Source organism: Oncorhynchus clarkii, chromosome 13, assembly GCF_045791955.1.
Source record: "Oncorhynchus clarkii lewisi isolate Uvic-CL-2024 chromosome 13, UVic_Ocla_1.0, whole genome shotgun sequence".
Classification (NCBI taxonomy): Eukaryota; Metazoa; Chordata; class Actinopteri; order Salmoniformes; family Salmonidae; genus Oncorhynchus; species Oncorhynchus clarkii.
The window spans coordinates 38,247,057-38,260,930 of NC_092159.1; the positions used below are offsets into that span (position 1 = coordinate 38,247,057).

The window sequence follows — 13,874 nt, forward strand, 5'->3', positions numbered from 1 at the left end:
TTAAAAAGATGGTTGAGGGTGGATGAGGTTGGGTTGGGTTAAAAAGATGGTTGAGGATGGTTGAGGTTGGGTTAAAAAGATGGTTGTGGTTGGGTTGAGTTAAACAGATGGTTGAGGATGGTTGAGGTTGGGTTGGGTTAAATAGATGGTTGAGGATGGTTGAGGTTGAGTTAAACAGATGGTTGAGGTTGGGTTGGGTTAAACAGATGGTTGAGGTTGGGTTGGGTTAAACAGATGGTTGAGGATGGTTGCGGTTGGGTTAAAAAGATGGTTGAGGATGGATGAGGTTGGGTTGGGTTAAAAAGATGGTTGAGGATGGTTGAGGTTGGGTTAAAAAGATGGTTGAGGATGGTTGAGGTTGGGTTAAACAGATGGTTGAGGATGGTTGAGGTTGGGTTGGGTTAAAAAGATGGTTGAGTTTGGGTTGAGTTAAACAGATGGTTGAGTATGGTTTAGGTTGGGTTGGGTTAAACAGATGGTTGAGGATGGTTGAGGTTGGGTTAAACAGATGGTTGAGGATGGTTGAGGTTGAGTTGAGTTAAACAGATGGTTGAGGTTGGGTTGGGTTAAACAGATGGTTGAGGTTGGGTTGGGTTAAACAGAAGGTTGAGGATGGTTGAGGTTGGGTTGGGTTAAACAGGCGGTTGAGGTTGGGTTAAACAGATGGTTGAGGATGGTTGAGGTTGGGTTGGGTTAAACAGATGGTTGAGGATGGTTGAGGTTGAGTTGAGTTAAACAGATGGTTGAGGTTGGGTTGAGTTAAACAGATGGTTGAGGTTGAGGTTGGGTTAAACAGATGGTTGAGTTAAACAGATGGTTGAGGTTAGGTTGGGTTAAACAGATGGTTGAGGTTGGGTTAAACAGATGGTTGAGGATGGTTGAGGTTGGGTTAAACAGATGGTTGAGGATGTTTGAGGTTGGGTTAAACAGATGGTTGAGGATGGTTGAGGTTGGGTTGGGTTAAAGGCAGTGTTCTCTCACCGTTCTCCCAGTTGAGGTATTTGAGCGGGGAGGAGTCAGCCCACTGCCAACCTCCGCTGATGTCCAGGTCATTCAGACCGATCCACAGAGCAGCACTGTAACCAGTCAGCAAACCTACAGCAGCGGGGAGAGACTTCTCTTAAAAACATAAGATGTCCTCATATAAACAGAGGCAAGATCACACTCCACCTCTTTAAAAGTATTGGAGAAGAGGTAAGTTGGGAAGAGATGGTAACACTTGATTTTAAGGTATCCTTTTAAATGGCTTATAAACGCTTAATACATAGTTGTTTACCAGTAATGTTTAATACCAGTTCATAACACACCTATAAACACATTTCCATCAAACCGAGAATAAGGGGGAAAAGCACTCCCGTGTTGTAGCACAGAGGACTGCATTTTAGACTCTCCTCTGGTCTCCTACCGTTGATGTAGGTCTGCTCATGCAGCTTGGTGATACTGAGCAGGTCAGCCCTCTGCTGTTGGCAGCTGATGCGAGCCTCGCTCCATGACAGGGTGGCCTGGAAGTTGAACTGGTAGCAGCTGTCTGTCAGGGGGTCTGTGTCCCAGAATGTCTCACAGTCATTGCCTGGCAGGGGGAGAAAGAGAGAGAGAGAGAGAGAGAGAGAGAGAGAGAGAGAGAGAGAGAGAGAGAGAGAGAGAGAGGGGGAGGGAAGGAGAAACAGAGATCATTACAAGGGGAAAAAGTCATAAAGAAACATAGAGTCTGTGGTGTGTGTGTGTGTGTGGGGGGGGGGGGGGGGGGGTGTGACTCACTCTTAACAGGACAGAAGCCCCAGCTTTCGTCCTTGCCATAGTCGAAAGTGGTGGCACACCACAGGTGACCGTCCTCTCTGCCAATACTGGTGCAGTTGTGGAACCACTGGCCATCGTACATGAAGGGCAGGTAGCAGGGCCGACCGTGAGAGTTCCCCTGGATAGTATAGATCTCTGCAAAGGCACACAATGGAAAGACTTCACATCCTAGGAAGCACTGAAGCTCCACTTTCTGTCCCATATTGATTTGTGTGGACCGTTTTACTGAGTAAACAAATATGTGTACTCAAAGACGTGCAATTAAACATGAGAAATAAATACTAGATATATTACAGGAAATGAAGACACATGCCAATGTGTGATTTTGGACCAAAAGGTATGGGAAACTCATCAGATGTAAACAATAAACCAAAATAGACCAGATAATGGAAAAACAATCAAACGATTTTCATCTGAAAAATAGATAACTGAGGACAAAGCTTTTGAAAACTCAATACACTGTCTCAAACTAAAAAACGATGCCAGAAAAAGTCATTTCCACTAGCAATTGACAAGAGTAGAAAGGATACTACTTTATAAGCAGCTGTTTTAGTTATTTTTCCAGTCTATTATGAGACTGCCATGTATAAACTAAACTTATTTTTTGAGAGGTGAATGAACATTACTTTGAATGAAACCTGATCTCCACAGTTTGACAAAAAGCCCAGGGGTTGCCACGGTAGCCTCTGCATTCCACTGGATGGCGGGGTATGAAGGAAAGGGCAGCAGGGGGAAAACGCAAATCAACTCTCCAAGACACGGTGGAGAAAGAGAGAGAGAGGGAAGAGAGCGAGCGAAGAAAGATAGGTAGAGCGGGGAAAGAGAGAGAGAGAGAGAGAGAGAGAGAGAGAGAGAGAGAGAAGAGAGAAGAGCGAGGAAAGAGAGAGAAAGGGTGAGGGAGAAAGGGAGAAAGAGAGAGGTAGAGAGAGAGAGAAGAGTGAGGAAAGAGAGAGAGAGAAAGGGTGAGGGAGAAAGGGAGAAAGAGAGCGGTAGAGAGAGAGAGAGAAGAGCGAGGAAAGAGAGAGAGAGAAAGGGTGAGGGAGAAAGGGAGAAAGAAAGCAGTAGAGAGAGAGAGAGAAGAGCGAGGAAAAAGAGAGAGAGAAAGGGTGAGGGAGAAAGGGAGAAAGAGAGCGGTAGAGAGAGAGAGAGAGAGAGAGAGAGAGAGAGAGAAGAGCGAGGAAAGAGAGAGAAAGGGTGAGGGAGAAAGGGAGAAAGAGAGCGGTAGAGAGAGGTAGAGAGAGAGCTGTAAAAGAGAAAGACTAGAAGGGTGTTTGCGATGTTACCAAAACACACAGAGAACTAGCCAGGCCCATGGAAAGTAGGGCATATGTGTTAAAAAAAGTGGGAAAGGCCTAGAAAGTTCCCTCCCTCCTTCATTCCCAACTCTCCTCCAACAGTGGCCGGTTCGTGTCAAGCTGCTAGCCTGCTAGCTACACAGCGGGGTGACTAATGTCCGTGGCATTCATTATTCAGCAGCCTGTTGACTTCACAAAAGCAAGTTGTGAGGAATGGCAGTTCAAAATTACAAATGCCCGTTTGCCTCGCCACAAAAAAGAAAAGAAAAGAAGGAGAGGAACGATAGAGGAGGAAAGTAAAGAAGGAGAGGAAAGATAGAGGAGGAAAGTAAAGAAGGAGAGGAAAGATAGAGGAGGAAAGTAAAGAAGGAGAGGAAAGATAGAGGAGGAAAGTAAAGAAGGAGAGGAAAGATAGAGGAGGAAAGTAAAGAAGGAGAGGAAAGATAGAGGAGGAAAGTAAAGAAGGAGAGGAAAGATAGAGAAGAAAAGTAAAGAAGGAGAGGAAAGATGGAGGAGGAAAGTAAAGAAGGAGAGGAAAGATAGAGGAGGAAAGTAAATAAGGAGAGGAAAGATAGAGGAGGAAAGTAAAGAAGGAGAGGAAAGATAGAGGAGGAAAGTAAAGAAGGAGAGGAAAGATAGAGAAGAAAAGTAAAGAAGGAGAGGAAAGATAGAGGAGGAAAGTAAAGAAGGAGAGGAAAGATAGAGGAGGAAAGTAAAGAAGGAGAGGAAAGATAGAGGAGGAAAGTAAAGAAGGAGAGGAAAGATAGAGGAGAAAAGTAAAGAAGGAGAGGAAAGATAGAGGAGAAAAGTAAAGAAGGAGAGGAAAGATAGAAGGAAAGTAAAGAAGGAGAGGAAAGATAGAGGAGGAAAGTAAAGAAGGAGAGGAAAGATAGAGGAGGAAAGTAAAGAAGGAGAGGAAAGATAGAGGAGGAAAGTAAAGAAGGAGAGGAAAGATAGAGAAGAAAAGTAAAGAAGGAGAGGAAAGATAGAGGAGGAAAGTAAAGAAGGAGAGGAAAGATAGAGGAGGAAAGTAAAGAAGGAGAGGAAAGATAGAGGAGGAAAGTAAAGAAGGAGAGGAAAGATAGAGGAGGAAAGTAAAGAAGGAGAGGAAAGATAGAGGAGGAAAGTAAAGAAGGAGAGGAAAGATAGAGGAGGAAAGTAAAGAAGGAGAGGAAAGATAGAAGAGGAAAGTAAAGAAGGAGAGGAAAGATAGAAGAGGAAAGTAAAGAAGGAGAGGAAAGATAGAGGAGGAAAGTAAAGAAGGAGAGGAAAGATAGAGGAGAAAAGTAAAGAAGTCGTTTTCTGGACTTAGGTTGTCGGAAATATGGTTTTAATTGCAGTCAGACAGGCTAGAGAAAGTATTTCACAGACTAAGGCCAGCAGAAAGGCTGTCAGTGCAACTTAAATTATGACATTTGATATCTGTATGAATAATAATAATAATAATAGTGGAAACAAGGCTTTGCTTCAAAACCACACTGCTAACCCTTAAGCGGGGGCTTCAACTCCTGAGTCCTACATAAGCACTAACATACCGTAGGCTAGAGCTGGGCGATATGGACAAAAATCCATATTGTGATAAATTGCCTGAATTGATGCGATGATGATAAATAGAAGGATAGTTTATAACATTAATGTGCAACAAGTTTTTTAAACGTTTCCTTTAAACTACTACTACTGGTCTGATGGTTGTAGCCATCAACTGTCCCATTAACAATCACCCACATTAACACACTTATTTCATTTCAAACTTCACATTCCTCTAGTATAGGCTACGTATCATAATGAACGATATCAGGAAAATGCCCGCAATAAATGATTGTTATGGTCGGTGTCGATCATTTCCGGTTTAATGTCCCAGCTCTACCGTGGTCTTTGCGAGGGCAAGGGCATTCCACTGTTTACGTCTTGAGTTTACAAACACAGAGAGAGAGGGCTTTCCTTAGCTGTCTAGCTGGCGGGCTGCCAGTCAGTCATACAGTCAACAGAGAGGCCCAGGGCAAAAAAATTGCAGCATGCGTCTGAACAGACACAGCTGTACCCTCCTCAACAGTGCAACACAGCTGACTAACCCTGCCTCAGCATTTCATTTACAAGCACTGTTGGGGGAAATAGTGACAAACCATATTCTGACTTGTAATTTCTATTGCAAAATGGCTGACTCCCCTGTTCTACCAGATTCAAACTAACGTCTTGTTGCTCCATACCAAAACAAAATCAAGACTGTTATTTTACTTGTCAACCAACAAGTAACCAACACCATCACTTTATATAATTACACTTGAAGTCGGAAGTTTACATACACTTAGGTTGGAGTGATTAAAACTCGTTTTTCAACCACTTTTCAACCACCAAAAAATTGTTTACAGACAGATTATTTCACTTATAATTCACTGTATTACAATTCCAGTGGGTCAGAAGTTAACATACACTAAGTTGACTGTGTCTTTAAACAGCTTGGAAAATTCCAGAAAATGATGTCATGGCTTCTGGTCCACCGGTGATGTCCTCTGGTCTGATGAAACAAAAATAGAACCGTTTGGCCATAATGACCGTTATGTTTGGAGGAAAAAGGGGGAGGTTTGCAAGCCGAAGAACACCATCCCAACCGTGAAGCACGGGAGTGGCAGCATCATGTTGTGGGGTTGCTTTGCTGCAGGAGGGACTGGTGCACTTCACAAAATAGATTGGATCACGAGGGAGGAAAATTATGTGGTTATATTGAAGCAACATCTCAAAACATCAGACAGGAAGTTAAAGCTTGGGTCTTCCAAATGGACAATGACACCAAGCATACTTCCAAAGTTGTGGAGAAATGGCTTAAGGACAACAAAGTCAAGGTATTGGAGTGGCCATCACAAAGCCTTGACCTCAATCCTATAGAAAATGTGTGGGCAGAACTGAAAAAGTGTGTGCGAGCAAGGCTTTGTGAAACCTGACTCAGTTACACCAGCTCTGTCAGGAGCTTATTGTGAGAAGCTTGTGGAAAGCTACCCGAAACGTTTGACCCAAGTTAAACAATGTAAAGGAAATGCTACCAAATACCAATTGAGTGTATGTAAACTTCTGACCCACAGGGAATGTGATGAAAGAAATAAAAGCTGAAATAAATAATTATCTCTACTCTTATTCTGACATTTCACTTTCTTAAAATATAGAGGTGATCCAAACTGATCTAAGACAGGGAAGTTTTACTAGGATTAAATGTCAGGAATTGTGAAAAACTGAGTTTAAATTTCTTTATTTGGCTATGGTGTAATGTAAACTTCCGACTTCAACTGTACATGTCAGTCATTTCCTGGCCAGAATGACTCAACTTACACTTGAATTTATCAGACAACTGGAATGACTTTGTAAACCAGAAGCAGAAGCTCTTCTACTTACCACGATAGGCCCTAGAACAAAGGTCCTGATCGTCCCCAAAGAGCCTCCACTTGAGCCCCTCCCGTGGGGGCTTGACATCCGAGGCCACCGCTGAGGAGTTAGCGGAGGGGTTAACAGGGTGCGAGGGTGACGGCATGTACAGGTTGAGGTTCTCCAACACATGGGCACAGTACCAGGTCCATCGGACCCCTGGAGGCTCTCTGTCACAGGGGTAGACGCCCAGTGGTGAGAAGTCCTCCCTGGAGCTGTAGTTGCCTGTTGTCAGGCCCAGGCACAGAGAGGAGCCTAGGTTGAAGAGCCGGCCCCTGGTCACCCACTTCCACTTCTGGGCGTCATCCTCGCAGGACTCGGACAGGGACAGGGAGTGACCCTGCACCCCTAGACAGCCCTGAGCCCCCTCGTGGAAGAACACAAACACATCACCATTCACAGGCTCTGTGGAGAGAGAGATAGAGAAACAGAGAGAGAGAGACACACACATAGAGAGATACAAAGAGAGAGAGAGAGAGAGAGAGAGAGAGAGAGAGAGAGAGAGAGAGAGAGGACAGTCAATAACACTGTTCAGAAATGATTCCATCTTTAGCTGCTAATGTGGAGAGAGCCGGAACACGATCAATATCACTGTTAATGGATGTCCTGCTTCGTTAGAGCAAGCATATTTCAGCTGGTCGTGGTGCTGTCGAAAGGCTAGCTTCCTCACAACGATACCTAGCCCACTGTCATGTCTCCTCTCACATCTATGACAGAGCAGACAAAAAAGTTGGAGAAAGAAATAATTGAATTTGCGTATTTAAAAGACCATAGGAGGCTCTAAAACCTGTATCAACTTAAGCAGACATTGACCCAGGTTATGTGTTAATTGGACGGGCCTGCTGCTCTGAAAATGTGGTTGCACGTATTTTTTCACGCGTCTATTAGCGTTGGTAATGTCTATGTATTTGTTATTTCCTGTCAGACTCTGGGATATTTGCCCCATTTCAGACGTGTGACCTGGAATGGCCTTTCTCCTCACGGGGAGTCTGTGGTCTGAATGTCATGTGAGGGAAGGTTGGCTGAAGAATGAAATGAGGACTGGGCGGTTTGGGGGTTTTGGTGGACTGGTTTGGAACTTTATCAGGAGAAAATGTCTGGTTTCATATTTGAAGATGTTTCTGTTGTCAATATCGGATGATATTACATGTCATTACTTCACTTAATTATGTCAGTAATTTACCCAGACCGAGTGACCCTACAGTTAACTCTCAAAAAAGTTACAATGAAATGTCATGAACTGTACCGTGGCTTATTTCATCCTCATGTAGTAATGTATGTGTCAATGTGCCATGCGCATTGGGTCTCCACTGTAGGCTCTGTGTAAGACCAGAGTAAGTATACTGTATACACTCCAAGCCTGTATGAACTGAAAAGAGGAGAAGGTAGAGAGAAAGTGAGATATTTAACTCTGAGCTAGCTAGACGATACTGGCTGGACTCCAGCCTCTATGACTGGAATGTCGGGAAGAAAACCCAACAGCCTTCCAAAAAACCCACTGTGGTTTTCTCTCATTCCCACTTCTTCTCCAATATTTTCTTTTTATTCTCCTGCAAGGGGGTGGGGGGTTCCGGGGATTGGGAGGTTAAGGCCAGGTGATTCAAAAGTGTGCGCACTGGTGGAAGAGAGCGAGAGACGGGGGGCGAGAGATGGAAAGGGAGAGAAAGACAGGAAGAAAGAGAGGAGAGGGAGAGCAGCTGTGATGTTAAGCGAACACAAAGAGCAAGGAGAGAAAAGGAATGACCCCAAAACAAACAGAAGCTCTCCTTAGTGAATCTGGGTCCAGAGAAGAGAAACAGAGAGAGAGAGAAAGAGAGAGCGTCAGCATTCCTCCTTCACGGGGCCCTCTGAGGGGCCAGGAACTAGGGAAGGTGGGACAGATCACTGGGCGTTGGGCTGGACATAGGGAAAGGGGGATACCTAGTCAGTCGCACACTTGGAGGCATTCAACTGAAATGTGTCTTCCGCATTTATCCCCTTCTGAATCAGATGGTTCTGGTATGGGGGTACTTCAGTCCACACACAGAACAGGGGTCCTGGCCTGTAGCACAAAAACCTCCTCAAGTCATCTAATCAGTCCACTGTAGCTCTCTCACAGAACTAGCAACACCGCCCTTGCAGCACTACCAACTCTAAAACGACGGAGAATCTCCATAAAAAGAGTCCCTACAAAGTCGTTATAAAGCAGACCTTCAATCAGTGTGTAGCACTGGTTTTTCTCAAGACTCACACAACCTCTCTTGCGACGTTGTTGAGAAATAATAGTCAGCTTGTGGCCTTGGTCGGCTTCCAGAAGCTGCGAACACTGTAGTTACAAAACACAATGGTTGCGTGGTTCCACGGAGCTGTGAGAGCCTCCTCTGGCAGTGCTTTGTACAGTGTAATCAGATACAATTACCAGCTGGATCCGACTGCTGCAGGCGTCTCCTTGTAGCAACCTGTTGTTAGTCCTGTTTGCTATCCACTAATTGTGACGCAGTAAAGAGTCAGAAGTCAAAATACCTTTTCTCACCTGGTAATGGGGCACCTCTGGAAACATCTTTACTCGGCACTCTTAGAAGAAAAGTGTTCCAAAATGTTTTATTTATTTATTTATTTAACTAGGCAAGTCAGTTAAGAACAAATTCCTATTTACAATGACGTCCTACACCGGCCAAACCCGGACGACGCTGGGCCAATTGCGCGGCCGCCATATGGGACTCCCAATCTCGGCCGGTTGTGATACAGCCTGGAATCGAATATGGGCCTGTAGTGACGCCTCTAGCACTGAGATGCAGTGCCATTACACCGCTGCGCCACTCGGGAGCCCAGTTCTGCAGTTGTCGCCATTTGAAGAACCCTTTTTGGTTCCAGGTAGAACTATTTTGGGTTCCATGTAAAAACCCTCTGATGAAAAGGTTCTACCTGGAACCAAAAAGGGGTTCTTCAAAGGGTTCTCCTATTGGGACAGCTGAAGAACCCTTTTTGGTTCTAGATAGCACCTTCGTCATTGAAGTTAAAGAATGAGGGGCAGATTCCAACAGACAAAAAGCAACTGAATGTCTTAACATTGACAAGTCTGCCTTTCCATGAGTTTATAATGTCAGACTCCTATTATTAACGTAACACAATCCATAACAGTCTGGAATGAAAAAACGTTCCATGGACTCATTTCTCTCCAGGGAACTCATTGTCTGTAATTTCCATTAAATGGCACGTGTTCAATAACCTTGCTACAGTTATCCAAGCATTCTCTACAGATCTCCAACAGCAAAGACAAACTGAGTCCTGTTAATGCCATACCGTATGGACCCTGTAGAGCAGACCGCTCAGCAAAGTCGCTGTCTTTGATGCCTCTCAACTCAATGATCTTTCTTAGCTTTTGGTCCATGCCAAAACATTTAGCAGTGCTCCCAGCTACCTCGGGTCTGATATTCCAGACTTTCTATTTGTTATTTTAATTGGCTCTACTCTGCCATGACAGGCAATCCACCCCAGCTGTGAGCAGATTACAGGATCAACTTCGCCCTTCCCAAATTTGTCAAAACACTGTACAGAACAATGAATTCATTTTGGACATCTACAGCGCTGACTTAAGCCGGATGCTCTGAGGCAAGCCGCGCTGCCTCCAGTGGTGTGTGATGTCCCTGACAAGGCTTACATAACGATAGTTGTGGCCACGCTAACGCTTGGCTTAGCAACACTCCCGACGGTGTGGTAAGAGGAGTTTTTAGGAGATTTTATTAAAAGCCGCCTGATGTCATTTTGTCTTCTGTCGTGATGAGAATAAGAGCCACAACAACAGGAATGTTGGTTTTCTGTTGCTACCAAGGCAGTGAAACTGGGACTCCCTGTTGGACCTTGATTGAACTTGATTGCCAATTTCCCACAGGCCATGACTAGTACCCAACAAGCTGGGTGCTGATGTTACTGATGCTGTGAAGTAGAAGCTCTTAACTTCTCAAAGTGCTCAAAGCTGGGCCCTGCAGCTGTGTTCTGAAGTGCTGATTCAACCTCAGACGGCTCTTTCCAAGTAAAGGACAAACTTTGAATGTAATTCCAGAAGCGGATTTGAAAGTGTTTGATGTGAATACAGTGAAGCACAGATGAACAGCTTCACTGAATCTTGCCGAAAGTTAAACCTTGGGGAAATACAACCAGAACAACACCCATCTAGCCTGAGGCCTCCTCTCCCTCTCTCCCACTCCCTGCCCCGTCACCCTACTTAGACCCACGCCAGTTTCCTGCTGCAAAAAGAGAGAGGCTTAAACCTGCAGCCAAGATCAACGGAACACAAGGAGCCAAGAGCAGAGAGGTTGATGTTCCCAGAACCACCTTCTTTTCCTCCAACTCTGGCTGGTGTGTTGATGAGGTCTCTCTGGGCGTGGGGGTGTGAGCAGGGCACCGGAGCTGGAGGACAGAGGTCCAATGGAGGCTGAGGTACACGAAACCAAGGTGACTGACTTGATCCACACTGAGGTGAGACGTACTGTAGAGATGGAGGCACTGGGACTGGGAACCATATTGGGATATCAATTTGAGATAACAAACATTTTACTCCCATAGATGATGAAGCAAAGTTGGAGTAAAAGTGTGGGTGGATGTTATTTGGATAAGAACAACAACGATGATAGATTCTGGTATCAGGTTAAAGACCCCCAGGTCTAGATGAGGGTCTGTTGGTGGGACGAAAGGATTGTCCCTTGAACCTTTTTCTTATTTTGACAGATGTTTGAGATGAAAGGGGACGCTTGTTTACCGGGTAAGCTTTATAAAACAGAACATCTCCTTGTTCAGTAAAAACAGCAACCAACAAATTGACAGGACATTCCAGCCTGTTAGTATGTTTGTTTTTATTTATTTTATGACAGTCCAGGCCAGCCTCTGACACTGCTGGAAGCGGGGGTAGGCCCCCACCCAGGAAACATCTCAGTGGGAGGGGAGGAGAAGCAGCAGTGAGTGGGTGGGATTTGTTAGGGGCTGATCAGCCCTTTAGTGGGTGGTTGGGGGGGATTTGTTAGGGGATGATCAGGCTGTTGGCTTCCTGCTTTCTGTACAGCTTGAGTCCAAAGACACAGAGGTGGGACCTGAAATTCCTCCATGATCCTAAAGGTATAGATAGAGGGATAGAGGGATTGTTCTGAGACCTGTACACTCAGGTAGACCTCAGGTTGTGAATAAGTGTCTAAAAGACAGAATAAATAGAAATGGTGGAAAACAAGAATGAAAGCATGTGAATGAGAGATCTGCCTTGCCTTTGCAGTCGGCAAACAAACCCAGTAACATCTGCACTGCAGGTGTAACAGTTAGACACAACAGTATATCTGGCCCTTACATGACATTGTGTTGAGATGACGCAACTGTGCTTTCCTCAGAGAAATCACACAAAAAACAAAAACAATGACTGTAATAACACAGCAATAACAGAACCCGGTGAATTACAGTGTATGGTCGTCTTATTTATGTCATCACCTTGAATCATCATACTCAGCTTTGTTGACATTGTTTCCTCTCCCTTGTACCAACTGAACTAATTCTGACCCCATAACACACCATGTGTATTTCGGTGTAGACCCCCATATCAAAGACCTGAATAGATCTTGTTGAAAGTTAAATTCCCTCTGGATTTGTGATCTAGGGTCGGCCAAGTAAGTTTAAGTTCTGTTTCCACTTGGGAGGAATTGAGGATTTCAGTTTTTAGTTAGGCCCACCTCGAAAAGTTGTCGACACTGTCGAGTTGGTTACTGGGCCTACTTTGTCTTCATTTCAGAGTGGCAGTGTGGTATTTCTCGAATTAACTGTTATAGCCTAGTGTTATCCGTCTTCATTAATGTAATATAGCTTTTTTTAAAACCTAGATTTAATCTCTACAAATCGACCCATAGCATGCCTAGGAGTAAGGCAGGTCAGTGTTCAAAAGCAAGAGGTCACTGTCGTGGCAATAGGCCTACACAGTAGTGAGAAAGACTAAAAAGGGGACCGAGAAGAGATGGACATAATTGTATAACAGGATGTAAGGGTCACATCTGCCTGCGGGGCAGTCCCATACCAGCTTACAGAGGAAGGGCACGGAGGTGTAGGACATGTATGGCATTTTAAGTTTCCAAAGACCCCCCCCCCCCCCCCCCCCCAGACACACACACACAGACACACACACATCTGGTTCCACTTAGAATTCGGACTTTCGTGGCATTCCAATGCATCAGTGAATTTCAGATTTAAAAAGTACCAGTAAAATCCCACCAGGTCTCCAACCCAAAAACAAAAAAAAGCTAAATAAGCTTTAGGTGGATATTCAAACGTGCCATAACAAAGAGAGTCTGCGACTCTTGAATGAAAAGCCGAGAAGCATTCGACAGCAACATATTGTTCTTACCTGAAACGCTGCTGTTTAGTTCCAGACTAAAGATGAATAAATATAAAGTGCATTTGTAAAAGTGAAGGCATTTTTTCCATGTCCTCCTCGAATCCTTGTTTCGGTCGCAGCGTGGCATGCCCGCTATTGCTCAGTCAATTGTAAATCGGAGCAATTTTTTGAAAGCTTTCCTTTCGGCACGGATGGGTAGAGTGGTGGTGAGTATGATGGGGTGCAGAAGAGAGGAGGAGTAGAGTGGGCTCTGTCTTTTTAGTGCGTCGTTAAAAGTGAAGTTAGCAGACGCGTTGTGTCAGCGTCACCATACTCTAGCCCGCCTCACATGCATACACAGTTGTGCACAAACTAGACACATTGTGTTGCAGATATGCGACATTGTATCTCAGAATCTCAGACTTCCAACATTGTTACCTTGCATCTTCTTGAGATCTGCCCCGCTGTTACATTGTAACAACATCCCTGCTTGTGATACGCTACATGCTGCGAATATGTAGCCTAGCTACCCTAGGCCCATTTGTTTCCTTCAAAATAAGGTATTGGCATTACAAATATTATATATATATATATATATATTTACACCTATATACACTCGATTTAGCTTATTTAAAACTACAGTAAAGATTGAAAACAGAAATGTTTTATTTTACTAGATTCTGGCTCATAGAATCATTCCCCAAATCAGCAGCGAGGTGACAGTTAAGCACACAGATCATCCAAGTGAGATTGCAACAAAAAACACTTTTTACAAAGCTAACTCATAAATACGTTTAAAAAAAATACTAAAGTGATGGCTTCTTGGCCTCCACCGTTGTGAAGAAAGTATTCTGGATGATTTGATTATCACAGTATTGCTGTCCCTTCCTCGTGAATCAGTCGTCTTTATTCACCCCTGGAATGATTCCGTGTTGGGGATTGGTAGTGGTGGAGGGAGAGTGGAAACAATCCCATGTCAATCTGTTGGGAAATGCAAGAATGATGCATCAATCAGAACAATCTTACATTGTTGGACAATGTGG

The 13,874-nt window shown here is 44.4% G+C and overlaps 1 protein-coding gene across 2 annotated transcripts in view; it reads right to left on the bottom strand.

Moving 5' to 3' along the window:
- The window catches only part of LOC139364649 (C-type mannose receptor 2-like), a 43,896-nt gene extending 30,810 nt beyond the window's left edge, over positions 1-13,086 (bottom strand). The window contains exons 1-5 of one of the 2 annotated variants that reach the window (XM_071101577.1): positions 12,862-13,086; positions 6,477-6,911; positions 1,759-1,932; positions 1,406-1,570; positions 982-1,095 (exon numbers count right to left, since the gene is read on the bottom strand). In XM_071101577.1, the coding sequence (XP_070957678.1) occupies positions 982-1,095; positions 1,406-1,570; positions 1,759-1,932; positions 6,477-6,911; positions 12,862-12,979 (1,006 nt within the window). In that variant the 5' untranslated portion in view covers positions 12,980-13,086. Of the gene's footprint in view, positions 1-981; positions 1,096-1,405; positions 1,571-1,758; positions 1,933-2,423; positions 2,630-6,476; positions 6,912-12,861 lie in introns of those variants that run through there. The other variant, XM_071101578.1, reaches the window with a different exon arrangement.
- Between the last annotated feature and the right edge of the window lie 788 nt (positions 13,087-13,874).